This window comes from Tachyglossus aculeatus, unplaced genomic scaffold (assembly GCF_015852505.1).
Source record: "Tachyglossus aculeatus isolate mTacAcu1 unplaced genomic scaffold, mTacAcu1.pri scaffold_145_arrow_ctg1, whole genome shotgun sequence".
In the NCBI taxonomy this organism is placed as follows: Eukaryota; Metazoa; Chordata; class Mammalia; order Monotremata; family Tachyglossidae; genus Tachyglossus; species Tachyglossus aculeatus.
The window spans coordinates 10001-30108 of NW_024044869.1; the positions used below are offsets into that span (position 1 = coordinate 10001).

At 50.1% G+C, this 20108-nt stretch overlaps 1 protein-coding gene across 1 annotated transcript in view; it reads right to left on the reverse strand.

Moving 5' to 3' along the window:
• Nucleotides 1-20108, reverse strand: part of LOC119923122 (dual specificity protein phosphatase CDC14B-like) — a gene marked incomplete at its 3' end in the record, with an annotated part of 41402 nt that overhangs the window by 8945 nt on the left and 12349 nt on the right. Inside the window, exons 4-5 of the mRNA XM_038742653.1 lie at nucleotides 16541-16633; nucleotides 4798-4874 (exon numbers count right to left, since the gene is read on the reverse strand). Of these exons, the coding sequence (XP_038598581.1) occupies nucleotides 4798-4874; nucleotides 16541-16633 (170 nt within the window). The remainder of the gene's footprint in view (nucleotides 1-4797; nucleotides 4875-16540; nucleotides 16634-20108) is intronic.

Genomic DNA, 20108 nt, shown 5'->3' on the forward strand with positions numbered 1-20108 from the left:
GGCCCAGAGAAGGGAAGCGACTTGCCCAAGGTCACACAGCTAATAATAATAATAATAATGATAATAATAATAATAATAATAATAATAATAATAGTATTTGTTAAGCGCTTACTATGTGCCAAGCACTGTTCTAAGCACTGGGGAGGTTCCAAGGTGATGAGGTTGTCCCCCAGGGGGCTCCCAGTCTTCATCCCCATTTGACAGAGGAGGAAACTGAGGCCCAGAGAAGGGAAGCGACTTGCCCAAGGTCACACAGCTAATAATAATAATAATAATAATAATAATAATAATAATAATAATAGTATTTGTTAAGCGCTTACTATGTGCCAAGCACTGTTCTAAGCACTGGGGAGGTTCCAAGGCGATGAGGTTGTCCCCCGGGGGGCTCCCAGTCTTCATCCCCATTTGACAGAGGAGGAAACTGAGGCCCAGAGAATAATAATAATGATAATGATGGTATTAAGCGCTTACTATGTGCCAAGCACTGTTCTAAGCGCTGGGGGGGGAGACAAGGTGATGAGGTTGTCCCCCGGGGGGCTCACGGTCTTCATCCCCATTGGACAGAGGAGGAAACTGAGGCCCAGAGAAGGGAAGTGACTTGCCCAAGGTCGTACAGCTAATAATAATAATAATGGCATTTATTAAGTGCTTACTATGTGCCAAGCACTGCTCTAAGCGCTGGGGAGATTACAAGGTGATGAGATTGTCCCCTGGGGGGCTCCCAGTCTTCATCCCCATTGGACAGAGGAGGAAACTGAGGCCCAGAGAAGGGAAGTGACTTGCCCAAGGTCACACAGCTAATAATAATAATAACAATAATAGCATTTATTAAGCACTTACTATGTGCCAAGCACTGTTCTAAGCGCCGGGGAGGATGAAAGACGATGAGGTTGTCCCCTGGGGGGCTCCCGGTCTTCATCCCCATTGGACAGAGGAGGAAACTGAGGCCCAGAGAAGGGAAGTGACTTGCCCAAGGTCATACAGCTAATAATAATAATAATAATAATAATAATAATAATAATAATAATGGCATTTGTTAAGCGCTTACTATGTGCCAAGCACTGTTCTAAGCGCTGGGGGGGGGAGACAAGGTGATGAGGTTGTCCCCCGGGGGGCTCACGGTCTTCATCCCCATTTGACGGAGGAGGAAACTGAGGCCCAGAGAATAATAATAATGATAATGATGGTATTAAGCGCTTACTATGTGCCAAGCACTGTTCTAAGCGCCGAGGAGGTTCCAAGGTGATGAGGGTGTCCCCCGGGGGGCTCCCGGTCTCCATCCCCATTTCACAGAGGAGGAAACTGAGGCCCAGAGAAGGGAAGTGACTGGCCCAAGGTCACCCAGCAGACGAGGGGCGGAGCCGGGATTAGAACCCAGGACCCGCCGACCCCCAAGCCCCGCCGGGCCGCCCCGCTTCTCGAACCCAAGGGAAGTGACTCGTCCAAGGTCACCCAGCAGGCCCGGGGGGGGGGGGGGGGGAGCTGTCCATTCTTTCACTCAACTCTACTTATTGAGCGCTTCCTGTGTGCGGAGCACTGTACTAAGCGCTTACTTACTCTCTATGTCCTTCCCGAGCGCTTAGTCCAGTGCTCCGCACACAGGAAGCGCTCAATAAATGCCACTGAATGAATGAAGGAATGAAAGGCAGAGCCCGGGCTCGGGAGTCCGAGGTCGCGGGTTCGAATCCCGGCTCCGCCGCCTGTCGGCCGGGTGACCTTGGGCGAGCCGCTTCCCTTCTCCGGGCCTCAGTTTCCCCACCTGTCAAATGGGGGTGGGGACTGGGCCTGACCCAACTGGCTGGCGCCTGCCCCGGCGCTCGGTATGGTAGGTCCTGGGTTCGAATCCCGGCTCCGCCGCCTGTCGGCCGGGTGACCTTGGGCGAGCCGCTTCCCTTCTCCGGGCCTCAGTTTCCCCATCTGTCAAATGGGGGTGGAGACCGGGAGCCCCCGGGGGGACAACCTCATCACCTTGGTCTCCCCCCCAGCGCTTAGGACAGTGCTCGGCACATAGTAAGCGCTTAACAAATACCATCATCATCATCATTAGTAGTAGTAGTAGTTAGTAGTAGTATTACTCTCTGGGCCTCAGTTTCCTTATCTGTCAAATGGGGATGGAGACCGTGAGCCCCCCAGGGGACAACCTCATCACCTTGTCTCCCCCCCAGCGCTTAGGACAGTGCTTGGCACAGAGTAAGCGCTGAACAAATGCCACCATCATTATTATTATTATTATTATTATTATTATTATTATTATTATTATCAGTATTACTCTCTGGGCCTCAGTTTCCTCATCTGTCAAATGGGGATGAAGACCATGAGCCCCACGGGAGACAACCTCATCACCTTGGATCCCCCTCCCAGTGCTCAGAACAGTGCTGGGCACATAGTAAGCGCTTCACAAATACCATTATTACTATTATTATTATTATTATTATTATTATTATTATTATCAGTATTACTCTCTGGGCCTCAGTTTCCTCGTCTGTCAAATGGGGATGAAGACCGTGAGCCCCCCGGGGGACAACCTCATCACCCTGGATCCCCCTCCCAGTGCTCAGAACAGTGCTGGGCACATAGTAAGCACTTCACAAATACCATTTTATTATTATTATTATTATTATTATTATTATTATTATTATTATTATTATTATCAGTATTACTCTCTGGGCCTCAGTTTCCTCATCTGTCAAATGGGGATGAAGACCGTGAGCCCCCCGGGGGGCAACCCCATCACCTTGGATCCCCCTCCCAGTGCTCAGAACAGTGCTGGGCACATAGTAAGCGCTTCACAAATACCATTATTATTATTATTGTTATTATTATTATCAGTATTACTCTCTGGGCCTCAGTTTCCTCCTCTGTCAAATGGGGATGAAGACCGGGAGCCCCCCGGGGGACAACCTCATCACCTTGGATCCCCCTCCCAGTGCTCAGAACAGTGCTGGGCACATAGTAAGCACTTCACAAACACCATTCTTCTTCTTCTTCTTCTTCTTCTTCTTCTTCTTCTTCTTCTTATTCTCTGGGCCTCAGTTCCCTCATCTGTCAAATGGGGATGAAGACCGTGAGCCCCCCGGGGGACAGTCTCATCGCCTTGTCTCCCCCCCAGTGCTCAGAACAGTGCTGGGCACATAGTAAGCACTTCACAAATACCATTATTATTATTATTATTATTATTATTATTACTCTCTGGGCCTCAGTTTCCTCCTCTGTCAAATGGGGATGAAGCCCGGGAGCCCCCCGGGGGACCACCTCATCACCTGGTCTCCCCCCCGGCGCTTAGTACAGTGCCCGGCCACATACTAAGCGCTTCACAAATACCATCATTATTATTATTCTCTAGGCCTCAGTTTCCTCCTCTGTCAAATGGGGATGAAGCCCGTGAGCCCCCCGGGGGACCACCTCATCACCTTGTCTCCCCCCCGGCGCTTAGTACAGTGCCCGGCCACATACTAAGCGCTTCACAAATACCATTATTATCATTACTATTATTCTCTAGGCCTCAGTCACCTCATCTGTAAAATGGGGATGAAACCCGTGATCCCCCCGGGGGACAACCTCATCACCCTGTCTCCCCCCCGGCGCTTAGTACAGTGCCCGGCCACATACTAAGCACTTCACAAATACCATTATTATTATTATTATTGTTATTAGTGTTATTATAATTCTCTGGGCCTCAGTTTCCTCCTCTGTCAAATGGGGATGAAGACCGTGATCCCCCCGGGGGGACAACCTCATCGCCTTGTCTCCCCCCCGGCGCTTAGTACAGTGCCCGGCCACATACTAAGCGCTTCACAAATACCATCATTATTATTCTCTGTGCCTCAGTTTCCTCCTCTGTCAAATGGGGATGAAGACCGTGAGCCCCCCGGGGGACCACCTCATCACCATGTCTCCCCCCCGGCGCTTAGTACAGTGCCCGGCCACATACTAAGCGCTTAACAAATACCCTCATTATTATTATTATTCTCTTCTGGGCCTCAGTTCCCTCCTCTGTCAAATGGGGATGAAGCCCGTGAGCCCCCCGGGGGACAACCTCATCACCTGGTCTCCCCCCCGGCGCTTAGTACAGTGCCCGGCTACATACTAAGCGCTTCACAAATACCATCATTATTATTATTCTCCGGGCCTCAGTTTCCTCCTCTGTCAAATGGGGATGAAGCCCGGGATCCCCCCGGGGGACCACCTCATCACCTTGTCTCCCCCCCGGCGCTTAGTACAGTGCCCGGCCACATACTAAGCGCTTCACAAACACCATTATTATTATTATTATTCTCCGGGCCTCAGTTTCCTCCTCTGTCAAATGGGGATGAAGACCGTGAGCCCCCCGGGGCACAACCTCATTACCTTGTCTCCCCCCCGGCGCTTAGTACAGTGCCCAGCCACATACTAAGCGCTTCACAAATACCATCATTATTATTATTCTCTGGGCCTCAGTTCTCTCATCTGTGAAATGGGGATGAAGGCCGTGAGCCCCCCGGGGGACCACCTCATCACCCTGTCTCCCCCCCGGCGCTCAGTACAGTGCCCGCCACCTCGTAAGCGCTTCCCAAATACCCTCATTAAGCCCACTGTTGGGTTATGTGGCCAACCTGGACTTCCCAAGCGCTCAGTACAGTGCTCCGCACGCAGTGAGCGCTCAGTAAGTACGATCGACGACGGCGGGATGGGCGCTCGGCGCGATCGGAACCCGGGCCCAGCGGCTCGGGGATGGCGCCGGGGCCGGGGAGAGCGGCGAGGTCTATTTGGGGGACGCCCCACACACGCCGCGGCTCGGTCCCGGGTGCGAGGGCTCACCTGAAGGGGATGTAGGGGACGCTCCCGGTGGTGAGCAGCCTGTGGGCCTCCTCGGGGGTCCGGCCGAGGTACACGATCTGTCGGGAGAGCCGGCGGCGTCCATCAGTCCTATTTATTGGGCGCCTCCCGGGCGCGGAGCGCTGTACTGAGCGCTTGTGGCAACGTCGAGAGACGGCCCCGACCCGACAGCGGGCTCAAATGCCGTCATTATTATTATTATTATTATTTTTAGTGTAACCTCCCCAGCGCTTAGGACAGTGCCTTGCGCATAGTAGGCGCCTAATAAACGCCACCACCAATCAATCGATCGTATTTATTGGGCGCTTCCCGGGCGCGGAGCGCTGTACTGAGCGCTTGTGGCAACATCGAGAGACGGCCCCTACCCGACAGCGGGCTCAAATGCCGTCATTATTATTATTATTATTATTAGTGTAACCTCCCCAGCGCTTAGGACAGTGCCTTGCGCATAGTAGGCGCTTAATAAACGCCACCACCAATCAATCGATCGTATTTATTGGGCGCTTCCCGGGCGCGGAGCGCTGTACTGAGCGCTTGTGGCAACGTCTAGAGACGGCCCCTACCCGACAGCGGGCTCAAATGCCGTCATTATTATTACTATTATTATTAGTGTAACCTCCCCAGCGCTTAGGACAGTGCCTTGCACATAGTAGGCGCCTAATAAACGCCACCACCAATCAATCGATCGCATTTATTGGGCGCTTCCCGGGCGCGGAGCGCTGTACTGAGCGCTTGTGGCAACGTTGAGAGACGGCCCCTACCCGACAGCGGGCTCAAATGCCACCATTATTATTATTATTATTATTAGCGTAACCTCCCCAGCGCTTAGGACAGTGCCTTGCGCATAGTAGGCGCTTAATAAACGCCACCACCAATCAATCGATCGTATTTATTGAGCGCTCGGGCTCAAATGCCACCATTATTATTACTATTATTATTAGTGTAACCTCCCCAGCGCTTAGGACAGTGCCTTGCGCATAGTAGGCGCCTAATAAACGCCACCACCAATCAATCGATCGTATTTATTGGGCGCTTCCCGGGCGCGGAGCGCTGTACTGAGCGCTTGTGGCAACGTTGAGAGACGGCCCCTACCCGACAGCGGGCTCAAATGCCGTCATTATTATTATTATTATTATTATTAGTGTAACCTCCCCAGCGCTTAGGACAGTGCCTTGCGCATAGTAGGCGCCTAATAAACGCCACCACCAATCAATCGGTCGTATTTATTGAGCGCTTCCCGGGCGCGGAGCGCTGTACTGAGCGCTTGTGGCAACGTCGAGAGACGGCCCCTACCCGACAGCGGGCTCAAATGCCGTCATTATTATCATTATTATTATTAGTGTAACCTCCCCAGCGCTTAGGACAGTGCCTTGCACATAGTAGGCGCCTAATAAACGCCACCACCAATCAATCGATCGTATTTATTGAGCGCTCGGGCTCAAATGCCACCATTATTATTACTATTATTATTAGTGTAACCTCCCCAGCGCTTAGGACAGTGCCTTGCGCATAGTAGGCGCTTAATAAATGCCACCACCAATCAATCGATCGTATTTATTGAGCGCTCGGGCTCAAATGCCACCATTATTATTACTATTATTATTAGTGTAACCTCCCCAGCGCTTAGGACAGTGCCTTGCGCATAGTAGGCGCCTAATAAACGCCACCACCAATCAATCGATCGCATTTATTGGGCGCTTCCCGGGCGCGGAGCGCTGTACTGAGCGCTTGTGGCAACGTTGAGAGACGGCCCCTACCCGACAGCGGGCTCAAATGCCACCATTATTATTATTACTATTATTATTAGTGTAACCTCCCCAGCGCTTAGGACAGTGCCTTGCGCATAGTAGGCGCTTAATAAACGCCACCACCAATCAATCGATCGTATTTATTGAGCGCTCGGGCTCAAATGCCACCATTATTATTACTATTATTATTAGTGTAACCTCCCCAGCGCTTAGGACAGTGCCTTGCACATAGTAGGCGCCTAATAAACGCCACCACCAATCAATCGATCGTATTTATTGGGCGCTTACCGGGCGCGGAGCACTGTACTGAGCGCTTGTGGCAACGTCTAGAGACGGCCCCTACCCGACAGCGGGCTCAAATGCCGTCATTATTATTATTATTATTATTAGCGTAACCTCCCCAGCGCTTAGGACAGTGCCTTGCGCATAGTAGGTGCCTAATAAATGCCACCACCAATCAATCGATCGTATTTATTGGGCGCTTCCCGGGCGCGGAGCGCTGTACTGAGCGCTTGTGGCAACGTTGAGAGACGGCCCCTACCCGACAGCGGGCTCAAATGCCACCATTATTATTATTATTATTATTAGCGTAACCTCCCCAGCGCTTAGGACAGTGCCTTGCGCATAGTAGGCGCTTAATAAACGCCACCACCAATCAATCGATCGTATTTATTGAGCGCTTGGGCTCAAATGCCACCATTATTATTACTATTATTATTAGTGTAACCTCCCCAGCGCTTAGGACAGTGCCTTGCGCATAGTAGGCGCTTAATAAACGCCACCACCAATCAATCGATCGTATTTATTGGGCGCTTCCCGGGCGCGGAGCGCTGTACTGAGCGCTTGTGGGAACGTCGAGAGACGGCCCCTACCCGACAGCGGGCTCAAATGCCGTCATTATTATTATTATTATTATTATTAGTGTAACCTCCCCAGCGCTTAGGACAGTGCCTTGCGCATAGTAGGCGCTTAATAAACGCCACCACCAATCAATCGATCGTATTTATTGAGCGCTCGGGCTCAAATGCCACCATTATTATTACTATTATTATTAGTGTAACCTCCCCAGCGCTTAGGACAGTGCCTTGCGCATAGTAGGCGCTTAATAAACGCCACCACCAATCAATCGATCGCATTTATTGAGCGCCTCCCGGGCGCGGAGCGCTGTACTGAGCGCTTGTGGCAACGTCTAGAGACGGCCCCGACCCGACAGCGGGCTCAAATGCCGTCATTATTATTATTATTAATATTAGTGTAACCTCCCCAGCGCTTAGGACAGTGCCTTGCACATAGTAGGCGCCTAATAGACGCCACCACCAATCAATCGATCGTATTTATTGAGCGCTCGGGCTCAAATGCCACCATTATTATTACTATTATTATTAGTGTAACCTCCCCAGCGCTTAGGACAGTGCCTTGCGCATAGTAGGCACCTAATAAACGCCATCACCAATCAATCGATCGTATTTATTGGGCGCTTCCCGTGCGCGGAGCGCTGTACTGAGCGCTTGTGGCAACGTCTAGAGACGGGCCCGACCCGACAGCGGGCTCAAATGCCGTCATTATTATTATTATTATTATTAGTGTAACCTCCCCAGCGCTTAGGACAGTGCCTTGCGCATAGTAGGCGCTTAATAAACGCCACCACCAATCAATCGATCGTATTTATTGGGCGCTTCCAGGGCGCGGAGCGCTGTACTGAGCGCTTGTGGCAACGTCGAGAGACGGCCCCTACCCGACAGCGGGCTCAAATGCCGTCATTATTATTATTATTATTATTAGTGTAACCTCCCCAGCGCTTAGGACAGTGCCTTGCGCATAGTAGGCGCTTAATAAACGCCACCACCAATCAATCGATCGTATTTATTGGGCGCTTCCCGGGCGCGGAGCGCTGTACTGAGCGCTTGTGGCAACGTCGAGAGACGGCCCCGACCCGACAGCGGGCTCAAATGCCGTCATTATTATTATTATTATTATTAGTGTAACCTCCCCAGCGCTTAGGACAGTGCCTTGCACATAGTAGGCGCTTAATAAACGCCATCACCAATCAATCGATCGTATTTATTGAGCGCTCGGGCTCAAATGCCACCATTATTATTACTATTATTATTAGTGTAACCTCCCCAGCGCTTAGGACAGTGCCTTGCACATAGTAGGCGCCTAATAAACGCCACCACCAATCAATCGATCGTATTTATTGAGCGCTCGGGCTCAAATGCCACCATTATTATTATTATTAATATTAGTGTAACCTCCCCAGCGCTTAGGACAGTGCCTTGCACATAGTAGGCGCCTAATAAACGCCATCACCAATCAATCGATCGTATTTATTGGGCGCTTCCCGTGCGCGGAGCGCTGTACTGAGCGCTTGTGGCAACGTCGAGAGACGGCCCCTACCCGACAGCGGGCTCAAATGCCGTCATTATTATTATTATTATTATTATTAGTGTAACCTCCCCAGCGCTTAGGACAGTGCCTTGCGCATAGTAGGCGCCTAATAAACGCCACCACCAATCAATCGATCGTATTTATTGAGCGCTCGGGCAAAAATGCCACCATTATTACTACTATTATTATTAGTGTAACCTCCCCAGCGCTTAGGACAGTGCCTTGCACATAGTAGGCGCCTAATAAACGCCACCACCAATCAATCGATCGTATTTATTGGGCGCTTCCAGGGCGCGGAGCGCTGTACTGAGCGCTTGTGGCAACGTCGAGAGACGGCCCCTACCCGACAGCTGGCTCAAATGCCACCATTATTATTATTATTATTATTATTAGTGTAACCTCCCCAGCGCTTAGGACAGTGCCTTGCACATAGTAGGCGCCTAATAAACGCCACCACCAATCAATCGATCGTATTTATTGGGCGCTTCCCGGGCGCGGAGCGCTGTACTGAGCGCTTGTGGCAACGTCGAGAGACGGCCCCTACCCGACAGCGGGCTCAAATGCCATCATTATTATTATTATTATTATTAGTGTAACCTCCCCAGCGCTTAGGACAGTGCCTTGCACATAGTAGGCGCCTAATAAACGCCATCACCAATCAATCGATCGTATTTATTGGGCGCTTCCCGGGCGCGGAGCGCTGTACTGAGCGCTTGTGGCAACGTCGAGAGACGGCCCCTACCCGACAGCGGGCTCAAATGCCGTCATTATTATTATTATTATTATTAGTGTAACCTCCCCAGCGCTTAGGACAGTGCCTTGCGCATAGTAGGCGCCTAATAAACGCCATCACCAATCAATCGATCGCATTTATTGGGCGCTTCCCGGGCGCGGAGCGCTGTACTGAGCGCTTGTGGCAACGTTGAGAGACGGCCCCTACCCGACAGCGGGCTCAAATGCCGTCATTATTATTACTATTATTATTAGTGTAACCTCCCCAGCGCTTAGGACAGTGCCTTGCGCATAGTAGGCGCCTAATAAATGCCACCACCAATCAATCAATCGTATTTATTGAGCGCTCGGGCTCAAATGCCACCATTATTATTACTATTATTATTAGTGTAACCTCCCCAGCGCTTAGGACAGTGCCTTGCGCATAGTAGGCGCCTAATAAACGCCACCACCAATCAATCGATCGTATTTATTGAGCGCTTCCCGGGCGCGGAGCGCTGTACTGAGCGCTTGTGGCAACGTCGAGAGACGGCCCCTACCCGACAGCGGGCTCAAATGCCGTCATTATTATTACTATTATTATTAGTGTAACCTCCCCAGCGCTTAGGACAGTGCCTTGCACATAGTAGGCGCCTAATAAACGCCACCACCAATCAATCGATCGTATTTATTGAGCGCTCGGGCTCAAATGCCACCATTATTATTACTATTATTATTAGTGTAACCTCCCCAGCGCTTAGGACAGTGCCTTGCGCATAGTAGGCGCTTAATAAACGCCACCACCAATCAATCGATCGTATTTGCGCTTAGGACAGTGCCTTGCACATAGTAGGCGCCTAATAAACGCCACCACCAATCAATCGATCGTATTTATTGAGCGCTCGGGCTCAAATGCCACCATTATTATTATTATTAATATTAGTGTAACCTCCCCAGCGCTTAGGACAGTGCCTTGCACATAGTAGGCGCTTAATAAACGCCATCACCAATCAATCGATCGTATTTATTGGGCGCTTCCCGGGCGCGGAGCGCTGTACTGAGCGCTTGTGGCAACGTCGAGAGACGGCCCCTACCCGACAGCGGGCTCAAATGCCGTCATTATTATTATTATTATTATTAGTGTAACCTCCCCAGCGCTTAGGACAGTGCCTTGCGCATAGTAGGCGCCTAATAAACGCCACCACCAATCAATCGATCGTATTTATTGAGCGCTCGGGCTCAAATGCCACCATTATTATTACTATTATTATTAGTGTAACCTCCCCAGCGCTTAGGACAGTGCCTTGCGCATAGTAGGCGCCTAATAAACGCCACCACCAATCAATCGATCGTATTTATTGGGCGCTTACCGTGCGCGGAGCGCTGTACTGAGCGCTTGTGGCAACGTCTAGAGACGGCCCCGACACGACAGCAGGCTCAAATGCCACCATTATTATTATTATTATTATTATTAGTGTAACCTCCCCAGCGCTTAGGACAGTGCCTTGCGCATAGTAGGCGCTTAATAAACGCCACCACCAATCAATCGATCGTATTTATTGAGCGCTTCCCGGGCGCGGAGCGCTGTACTGAGCGCTTGTGGCAACGTCTAGAGACGGCCCCTACCCGACAGTGGGCTCGCGGTCTATTATTATTCATCGATAATAATATACTATATATTATAGAATAATATATATTATTACATAATAATATTCTATATTATAGAATAATATATATCATTATACAATGATATCATGATATATTACTAGATAATGATAGTAGGTATTATTATATAATCATAGTATATATTGCTATACGATAAAATTACATATTGTTATATAACAGTGCTATTATGTATTATTACATAATAATAGCATACATTGGTATATGATATTGTTATATAATAATGTTATTATGTATTATTATGTAATAATAGCATATATTGCTGTATGATAAAATTATATATTGTTATATAATAATGTTATTATCTATTATTATGTAATAATAGCATATATCGCCATATGATAAAATTACATATTGTTATATAATGTTACTATGTATTATTATGTAATAATAGCACATATTGCCATATGATAGAATTACATATTGTTATGTAATAATGTTACTATGTATTATTATGTAATAATAGCATATATTGCCATATGATAAAATTACATATTGTTATATAATAATGTTATTATATATTATGTAATACTAGCATATATTGCTATATGATAAAATGACATATTATTATAGAATAATGTTATTATATATTATTATGTGATAATAGCATATATCGCTACATGATAAAATCATCTATTATTATATAATAATATCATTATGTGTCATTATGCAATAATAGTATACATTGCTGTAGGATTAAATTGTGTTATTATATAATAATGTTATTATATATTATTGTGTAATAATAGCATATATTGCTACGTGATAAAATTATACACTATTATATAATAATGTTATTATATATTATTATGTAGTAATAGTATATATTGCTACGTGAAAAAATTATATATTACTATATAATAATGTTATTATATTATTATGTAGTAATGGTATATACTGCTACATGACAAAACTATATATCATTATATAATGATGCTATCATATTTTATTATGTAATAATAATATATTGCAATATGATAAAATTATATATTGTTATATGATATATATGTATATGTAATACATATGTAATAATATTATATATTGCTATATGGTAAAATTATATATTATTATATAATAATGTTATAATATATTATTATGTAATGATATTATAATATATTATTGTATTATACTATTACATTATGATAATAATGGTATTTGTTAAGCGCTTACTACATGCCAGGCACTGTTCTAAGCGCTGGGGGAAAGACGAGGTGATGAGGTTGTCCCCCGGGGGGCTCACGGTCTTAGCCCCCATTTTACAGGGCAGGAAACTGAGGCCCAGAGAATAATAATAATACTAATAATGTTGGCATTTGGTAAGCGCTTACTCTGTGCCAAGCACTGTTCTAAGCGCTGAGTAAATGATAATAAGAATAATGATGGCATTTGTGAAGCGCTTACTATGTGCCAAGCGCTGTTCTAAGCGCTGGGGGAGGTGACGAGGCGATGAGGTTGTCCCCGGGGGGGGGCTCCCGGTCTTCACCCCCATTTGACAGAGGAGGAAACTGAGGCCCAGAGAATAATAATAATAATGATGATGGTATTTGTGAAGCGCTTACTATGTGCCAAGCGCTGTTCTAAGCGCTGAGGGAGAGACAAGGTGATGAGGTTGTCCCACATGGGGCTCACGGTCTTCACCCCCATTTGACAGAGGAGGAAACTGAGGCCCAGAGAATAATAATAATAATAATGATGAGGGTATTTGTGAAGCGCTTACTATGATGTGCGGAGCACTGTGCTAAGCGCTGGGCGAGAGCCCCTTCTGGACCGTGAGCCCGTCTTAGCCCCCATTTTACAGGGCAGGAAACTGAGGCCCAGAGAATAATAATAATAATAATGATGTTGGTATTTGGTAAGCGCTTACTCTGTGCCAAGCACTGTTCTAAGCGCTGAGTAAATGATAATAAGAATAATGATGGCATTTGTGAAGCGCTTACTATGTGCCAGGCGCTGTTCTAAGCGCTGGGGGAGGTGACGAGGTGATGAGGTTGTCCCCCGGGGGGGTCTCCCGGTCTTCACCCCCATTTGACAGAGGAGGAAACTGAGGCCCAGAGAATAATAATAATAATGATGATGGTATTTGTGAAGCGCTTACTATGTGCCAAGCGCTGTACTAAGCGCTGAGGGAGAGACAAGGTGATGAGGTTGTCCCACATGGGGCTCACGGTCTTCATCCCCATTTGACAGAGGAGGAGACTGAGGCCCAGAGAATAATAATAATAATAATGAGGGTATTTGTGAAGCGCTTACTATGATGTGCCGAGCACTGTGCTGAGCGCTGGGCGAGAGCCCCTTCTGGACCGTGAGCCCGTCTTAGCCCCCATTTTACAGGGCAGGAAACTGAGGCCCAGAGAATAATAATAATAATAATGATGTTGGTATTTGGTAAGCGCTTACTCTGTGCCAAGCACTGTTCTAAGCGCTGAGTAAATGATAATAAGAATAATGATGGCATTTGTGAAGCGCTTACTATGTGCCAAGCGCTGTTCTAAGCGCTGGGGGAGGTGACGAGGCGATGAGGTTGTCCCCGGGGGGGGCTCCCGGTCTTCACCCCCATTTGACAGAGGAGGAAACTGAGGCCCAGAGAATAATAATAATAATGATGATGGTATTTGTGAAGCGCTTACTATGTGCCAAGCACTGTACTAAGCGCTGGGGGAGATACAAGGTGATGAGGTTGTCCCCCGGGGGGCTCACGGTCTTCACCCCCATTTGACAGAGGAGGAAACTGAGGCCCAGAGAATAATAATAATAATAATGAGGGTATTTGTGAAGCGCTTACTATGATGTGCGGAGCACTGTGCTGAGCGCTGGGCGAGAGCCCCTTCTGGACCGTGAGCCCGTCGTCGGGTCCGTCTCCATCCGTCGCCGACTTGGACTTCCCAAGCGCTCAGTACAGTGCTCTGCACACAGGGAGCGCTCAGTACGTACGACTGAATGAATGGGACCCAAGGTGATGGGGTGTGTCCCCCGTGGGGCTCACCGCCTCCACCCCCATTTGACAGAAGAGGGAAACTGAGGCACAGGGCGGGGATGTGACGGGTCCAACGTCATCCGGCGCTGTGCACATAGTAAGCGCTTAATAAATGCCATTATTATTATTATTACCCAGAAGACAAGTGGAGGGGGGAGGGATTCGAACCCAGGACCTGATGACGCCGAGGTTGGGCTCTCTCCGCTAGGCGGCGCTGCTTCCCCTTCCCACGGGCCACCCTGCCCGCCGGCCTCCCATTGGTCCGCGGAGGGGCGGGGCCGGCCACCTATTGGTCCCCGGAAAGCAGGGGAGACGGCGTCCCATTGGTCGCCGGAGGGGCGAGGCCAGCCTCCCATTGGTCCCCGGGAAGCAGGGGAGACGACGTCCTATTGGTCCCCGGAGGCTAGGGGCCGGCCTCCTATTGGTCCCCTGAAAACAGGGGAGATGAAGTCCCAAATTGGTCCACGGAGGGGCGGGGCCGGCCTCCCGTTGGTCCCCGGAAAGCAAGGGAGACGGCGTCCCATTGGTCCGCAGAGAGGCGGGGCCGACCTCCCATTGGCCCCCGGGAAACAGGGGAGCCGGCCTCCCATTGGGCCCTGGAGGGGAGGAGCCACTGTCCTATTGGCCCACCGGGGGAAAGTAGGTCCGGCACCCCATTGGTCCCCGGAGGGGCAGGGCCGGCCTCCCACTGGTTCCCAGGAAACAGGGGATCCGGCGTCCCATTGGGCCCTGGAGGGGAGGAGCCGCTGTCCCATTGGTCCACCGGGAAGCAGGGGAGCCGGTGTCCCATTGGTCCCCGGAGGGGAGGAACCGCTGTCCCATTGGTCCCTGGAGGGGCGGTGCCCAAGTGGCCCCCGGGAAACGAGGGGGTGGGGCCGGCGTCCCATTGGTCCACAGTGGAGCAGACTCCTCTACCCCATTGGTTGCCGGGGGCGGGTCCCTCCATCCTTTAGGTCCCCGGCAGGGCTCATCTCGCCATCCCATTGGTCCCCGGGGGTGGGTCCCTCCATCCCATTGGTCCCCAGCGGGGCTCACCTCGCCATCCCATTGGTCCCCGGGGGCGGGTCCCTCCATCCCATTGGTCCCCGGCGGGGCTCATCTCGCCATCCCATTGGTCCCCGGGGGTGGGTCCCTCCATCCCATTGGTCCCCGGGGGGGCGGGTCCCTCCATCCTTTAGGTCCCCGGCGGGGCTCATCTCGCCATCCCATTGGTCCCCGGGGGTGGGTCCCTCCATCCCATTGGTCCCCGGCGGGGCTCACCTCGCCATCCCATTGGTCCCCGGGGGCGGGTCCCTCCATCCCATTGGTCCCCGGGGGTGGGTCCCTCCAACCCATTGGTTCCCGATAGGGATCATCTCACCATCCCATTGGTCCCCGGCAGGGCTCACCTCGCCATCCCATTGGTCCCCGGGGGCGGGTCCCTCCATCCCATTGGTCCCCGGCGGGGCTCATCTCGCCATCCCATTGGTCCCCGGGGGTGGGTCCCTCCATCCCATTGGTCCCCGGGGGGGCGGGTCCCTCCATCCTTTAGGTCCCCGGCGGGGCTCATCTCGCCATCCCATTGGTCCCCGGGGGCAGGTCCCTCCATCCCATTGGTCCCCGGCGGGGCTCACCTCGCCATCCCATTGGTCCCCGGGGGCGGGTCCCTCCATCCCATTGGTCCCCGGGGGTGGGTCCCTCCAACCCATTGGTTCCCGATAGGGATCATCTCGCCATCCCATTGGTCCCCGGCAGGGCTCACCTCGCCATCCCATTGGTCCCCGGGGGCGGGTCCCTCCATCCCATTGGTCCCCAGCGGGGCTCATCTCGCCATCCCATTGGTCCCCGGGGGCGGGTCCCTCCATCCCATTGGTCCCCGGGGGCGGGTCCCTCCATCCCATTGGTCCCCGGGGGCGGGTCCCTCCATCCCATTGGTCCCCGGCGGGGCTCATCTCGCCATCCCATTGGTCCCCGGGGGCGGGTCCCTCCATCCCATTGGTCCCCGGCGGGGCTCACCTCGCCATCCCATTGGTCCCCGGGGGCGGGTCCCTCCATCCCATTGGTCCCCGGGGGTGGGTCCCTCCAACCCATTGGTTCCCGATAGGGATCATCTCGCCATCCCATTGGTCCCCGGCAGGGCTCACCTCGCCATCCCATTGGTCCCCGGGGGCGGGTCCCTCCATCCCATTGGTCGCCGGGGGCGGGTCCCCCCACCCCATTGGTCCCCCGGGGGCGCACTCACGGCGAAGCTGCCCATGAGGAAGGCGGCGTTGACCTGTTTCTTGGGGTCGGGGCCTGCGTAGTGGACGATCTTCTTCCTCCTCAGGGTGAAGGACTGCGGGGGGGGGGGGGACACCACCAATGACGTCACACCGGAAACAGCCCCCCTCCCCCCCCAACCAGCGCGCATGCGCACTCCCTGCCTCTGTCTCCTGGTCCCATTCATCCTCTCCATGGTATTTATTGAGCGCTTCCGGTGTGCAGAGCACTGTGCTAAGCGCTGGGGAACTAGTCATTCATTCATTCGATCGTATTTATTGAGCGCTTACTGTGGGGAACTATTCATTCATTCGTTCAATCGTATTTATTGAGCGCTTCCTGTGTGCAGAGCACTGTGGTAAGCGCTGGGGAACTAGTCATTCATTCATTCATTCAATGGTATTTATTGAGCGCTTCCTGTGTGCAGAGCACTGTGGTAGGCGCTGGGGAACCATTCATTCATTCATTCAATCGTATTGAGCGCTGTGTGCAGAGCACTGTGGTAAGTGCTGGGGAACTATTCATTCATTCAGTCGCATTTATTGAGCGCTTCCTGTGTGCAGAGCACTGTGGTAAGCGCTGGGGAACCATTCATTCATTCAACCGTATTTATTGAGCGCTTCCTGTGTGCAGAGCACTGTGGTAGGCGCTGGGGAACTATTCATTCATTCATTCATTCATTCAATGGTACTTATTGAGTGCTTCCTGTGTGCAGAGCACTTTGGTAAGCACTGGGGAACTTTTCATTCATTCAATCGTATTTATTGAGCGCTTCCTGTGTGCAGAGCACTGTGGGAAGCGCTGGGGAACTATTCATTCATTCAATCGTATTTATTGAGCGCTTCCTGTGTGCAGAGCACTGTGGAACTATTCATTCATTCATTCAATCGTATTTATCGAGCGCTTCCTGTGTGCAGAGCACTGTGGTAAGTGCTGGGGAACTATTCATTCATTCATTCGATCGTATTTATTGAGCGCTTCCTGTGTGCAGAACACTGTGGTGGGCGCTGAGGAACTATTCATTCATTCAATCATATTTATTGAGCGCTTCCTGTGTGCAGAGCACTGTGGTAAGCGCTGGGGAACCATTCATTCATTGAATCGTATTTATTGAGCGCTTCCTGTGTGCAGAGCACTGTGGTAAGCGTTGGGGAACTATTCATTCATTCAATCGCATGGAGCGCTTACTGTGTGCAGAGCACTGTGGTAAGTGCTGGGGAACTATTCATTCATTCGTTCATTCAATGGTATTTATCGAGCGCTTCCTGTGTGCAGAACACTGTGGTGGGCGCTAGGGAACTATTCATTCATTCATTCAATCGTATTTATTGAGCGCTTCCTGTGTGCAGAGCACTGTGGTAGGCGCTGGGGAACTATTCATTCACTCATTCATTCAATGGTATTTATTGAGCGCTTCCTGTGTGCAGAGCACTGCAGTAAGCGCTAGGGAACTATTCATTCATTCGTTCATTCAACGGTATTTACTGAGCGCTTCCTGTGTGCAGAGCACTGTGGTAGGCGCTGGGGAACTATTCATTCATTCAATATTATTGAGCGCTGTGTGCAGAGCACTGTGGGAAGCGCTGGGGAACTATTCATTCATTCATTCAATCGTATTTATTGAGCGCTTCCTGTGTGCAGAGCACTGTGGAACTATTCATTCATTCATCCAATCGTATTGAGCGCTTACTGTGTGCAGTGCACTGTGGGAAGCGCTGGGGAACTATTCATTCATTCATTCAATCGTATTTATTGAGCGCTTCCTGTGTGCAGAGCACTGTGGTAAGCACTGGGGAGCTATTCATTCATTCATTCAATCGTATTTATTGAGCACTTCCTGTGTGCAGAGCACTGTGGTAGGCGCGGGGGAACTATTCATTCATTCAATCGTATTTATTGAGCGCTTACTGTGTGCAGAGCACTGTGTTAAGTGCTGGGGAACTATTCATTCATTCAATCGTATTTATTGAGCACTGTGTGCAGAGCACTGTGGTAAGCGTTGGGGAACTATTCATTCATTCAATCGCATTGACCGCTTACTGTGTGCAGAGCACTGTGGTAAGTGCTGGGGAACTATTCATTCATTCGTTCATTCAATCGTATTTATAGAGCGCTTCCTGTGTGCAGAGCACTGTGGTAAGCGCTGGGGAATTATTCATTCATTCAATCGTATTTATTGAGCGCTCTCTGTGTGCAGAGCACTGTGGTAAGCGCTGGGGAACTATTCATTCATTCATTCAATCGTATTTATTGAGCGCTTCCTGTGTGCAGAGCACTGTGGTAGGCGCTGGGGAACTATTCATTCGTTCATTCAATCGTATTTATTGAGCGCTTCCTGTGTGCAGAGCACTGTGCTAAGCGCTGGGGAACTATTCATTCATTCGTTCATTCAATCGTATTTATTGAGCGCTTACTCCATCTCTCCGTCTCCCACTCTTTGTCTCTCTTTATCTCTCCCTGTCTCCCACTCTATGCCTCTCTCTTTATCTCTCCCCGTCTCCCGCTCTTTGGCGCCGTCTCTCTCAGTCTCTGTCTCTCCCTCTTTGGCTCCGTCTCTCCATCTCTCCCTGTCTCCCGCTCTTCGGCTCCGTCTCTGTGCCCCACACTCTCAATCTCTCTATCTCTCCCTGTCTCTCCCTCTCTGTCTCTCTCCGTCTCCCCGTCTTTGGCTCCGTCTCTGTCTCAGACTCTCAATCTCTTTGTCTCTCCGCCTTTCCTTCTCAGACCTCTCTCTCTGTCTCTCCCTGTCTCCGCTCTTTGGCTTTGTCTCTCTCTCTTTAATAATGATAGTAATAATAATAATAATGGCATTTATTAAGCACTTACTATGTGCAGAGCACTGTGCTAAGCGCTCTTTATCTCTCCCTGTCACCCCCTCTTTGGCTCCATCTCTGTCTCACACTCTCAATCTCTTTGTCTCTCCGTCTTTCCATCTCAGACCTCTGTCTCTGTCTCCACTCTTTGCCTTCGTCTCTCTGTCTCTCTCTTTAATAATAATAATAATAATAATAATAATAATGGCATTTATTAAGCACTTACTATGTGCAGAGCACTGTGCTAAGCGCTCATTATCTCTCCCTGTCAGCCCCTCTTTGGCTCTATCTCTGTCTCACACTCTCAATCTCTTTGTCTCTCCCTCTTTCCATCTCAGCCTCTCTCTGTCTCTGTCTCCACTCTTTGCCTTCGTCTCTCTGTCTCTCTCTTTAATAATAATAATGGCATTTATTAAGCACTTACTATGTGCAGAGCACTGTGCTAAGCGCTCTTTATCTCTCCATCACCCCCTCTTTGGCTCCATCTCTGTCTCAGACTCTCAATCTCTTTGTCTCTCCGTCTTTCCGTCTCAGACCTCTCTCTGTCTCTACTCTTTGCCTTCGTCTTTCTGTCTCTTTAATAATAATAATAATGGCATTTATTAAGCGCTTACTATGTACAAAGCACTGTGCTAAGCGCTCTTTACCTCTCCCTGTCACCCTCTCTTTGGCTCCATCTCTGTCTCACACTCTCAATCTCTCTGTCTCCCCGTCTCTCCATCTCAGACCTCTCTCCCT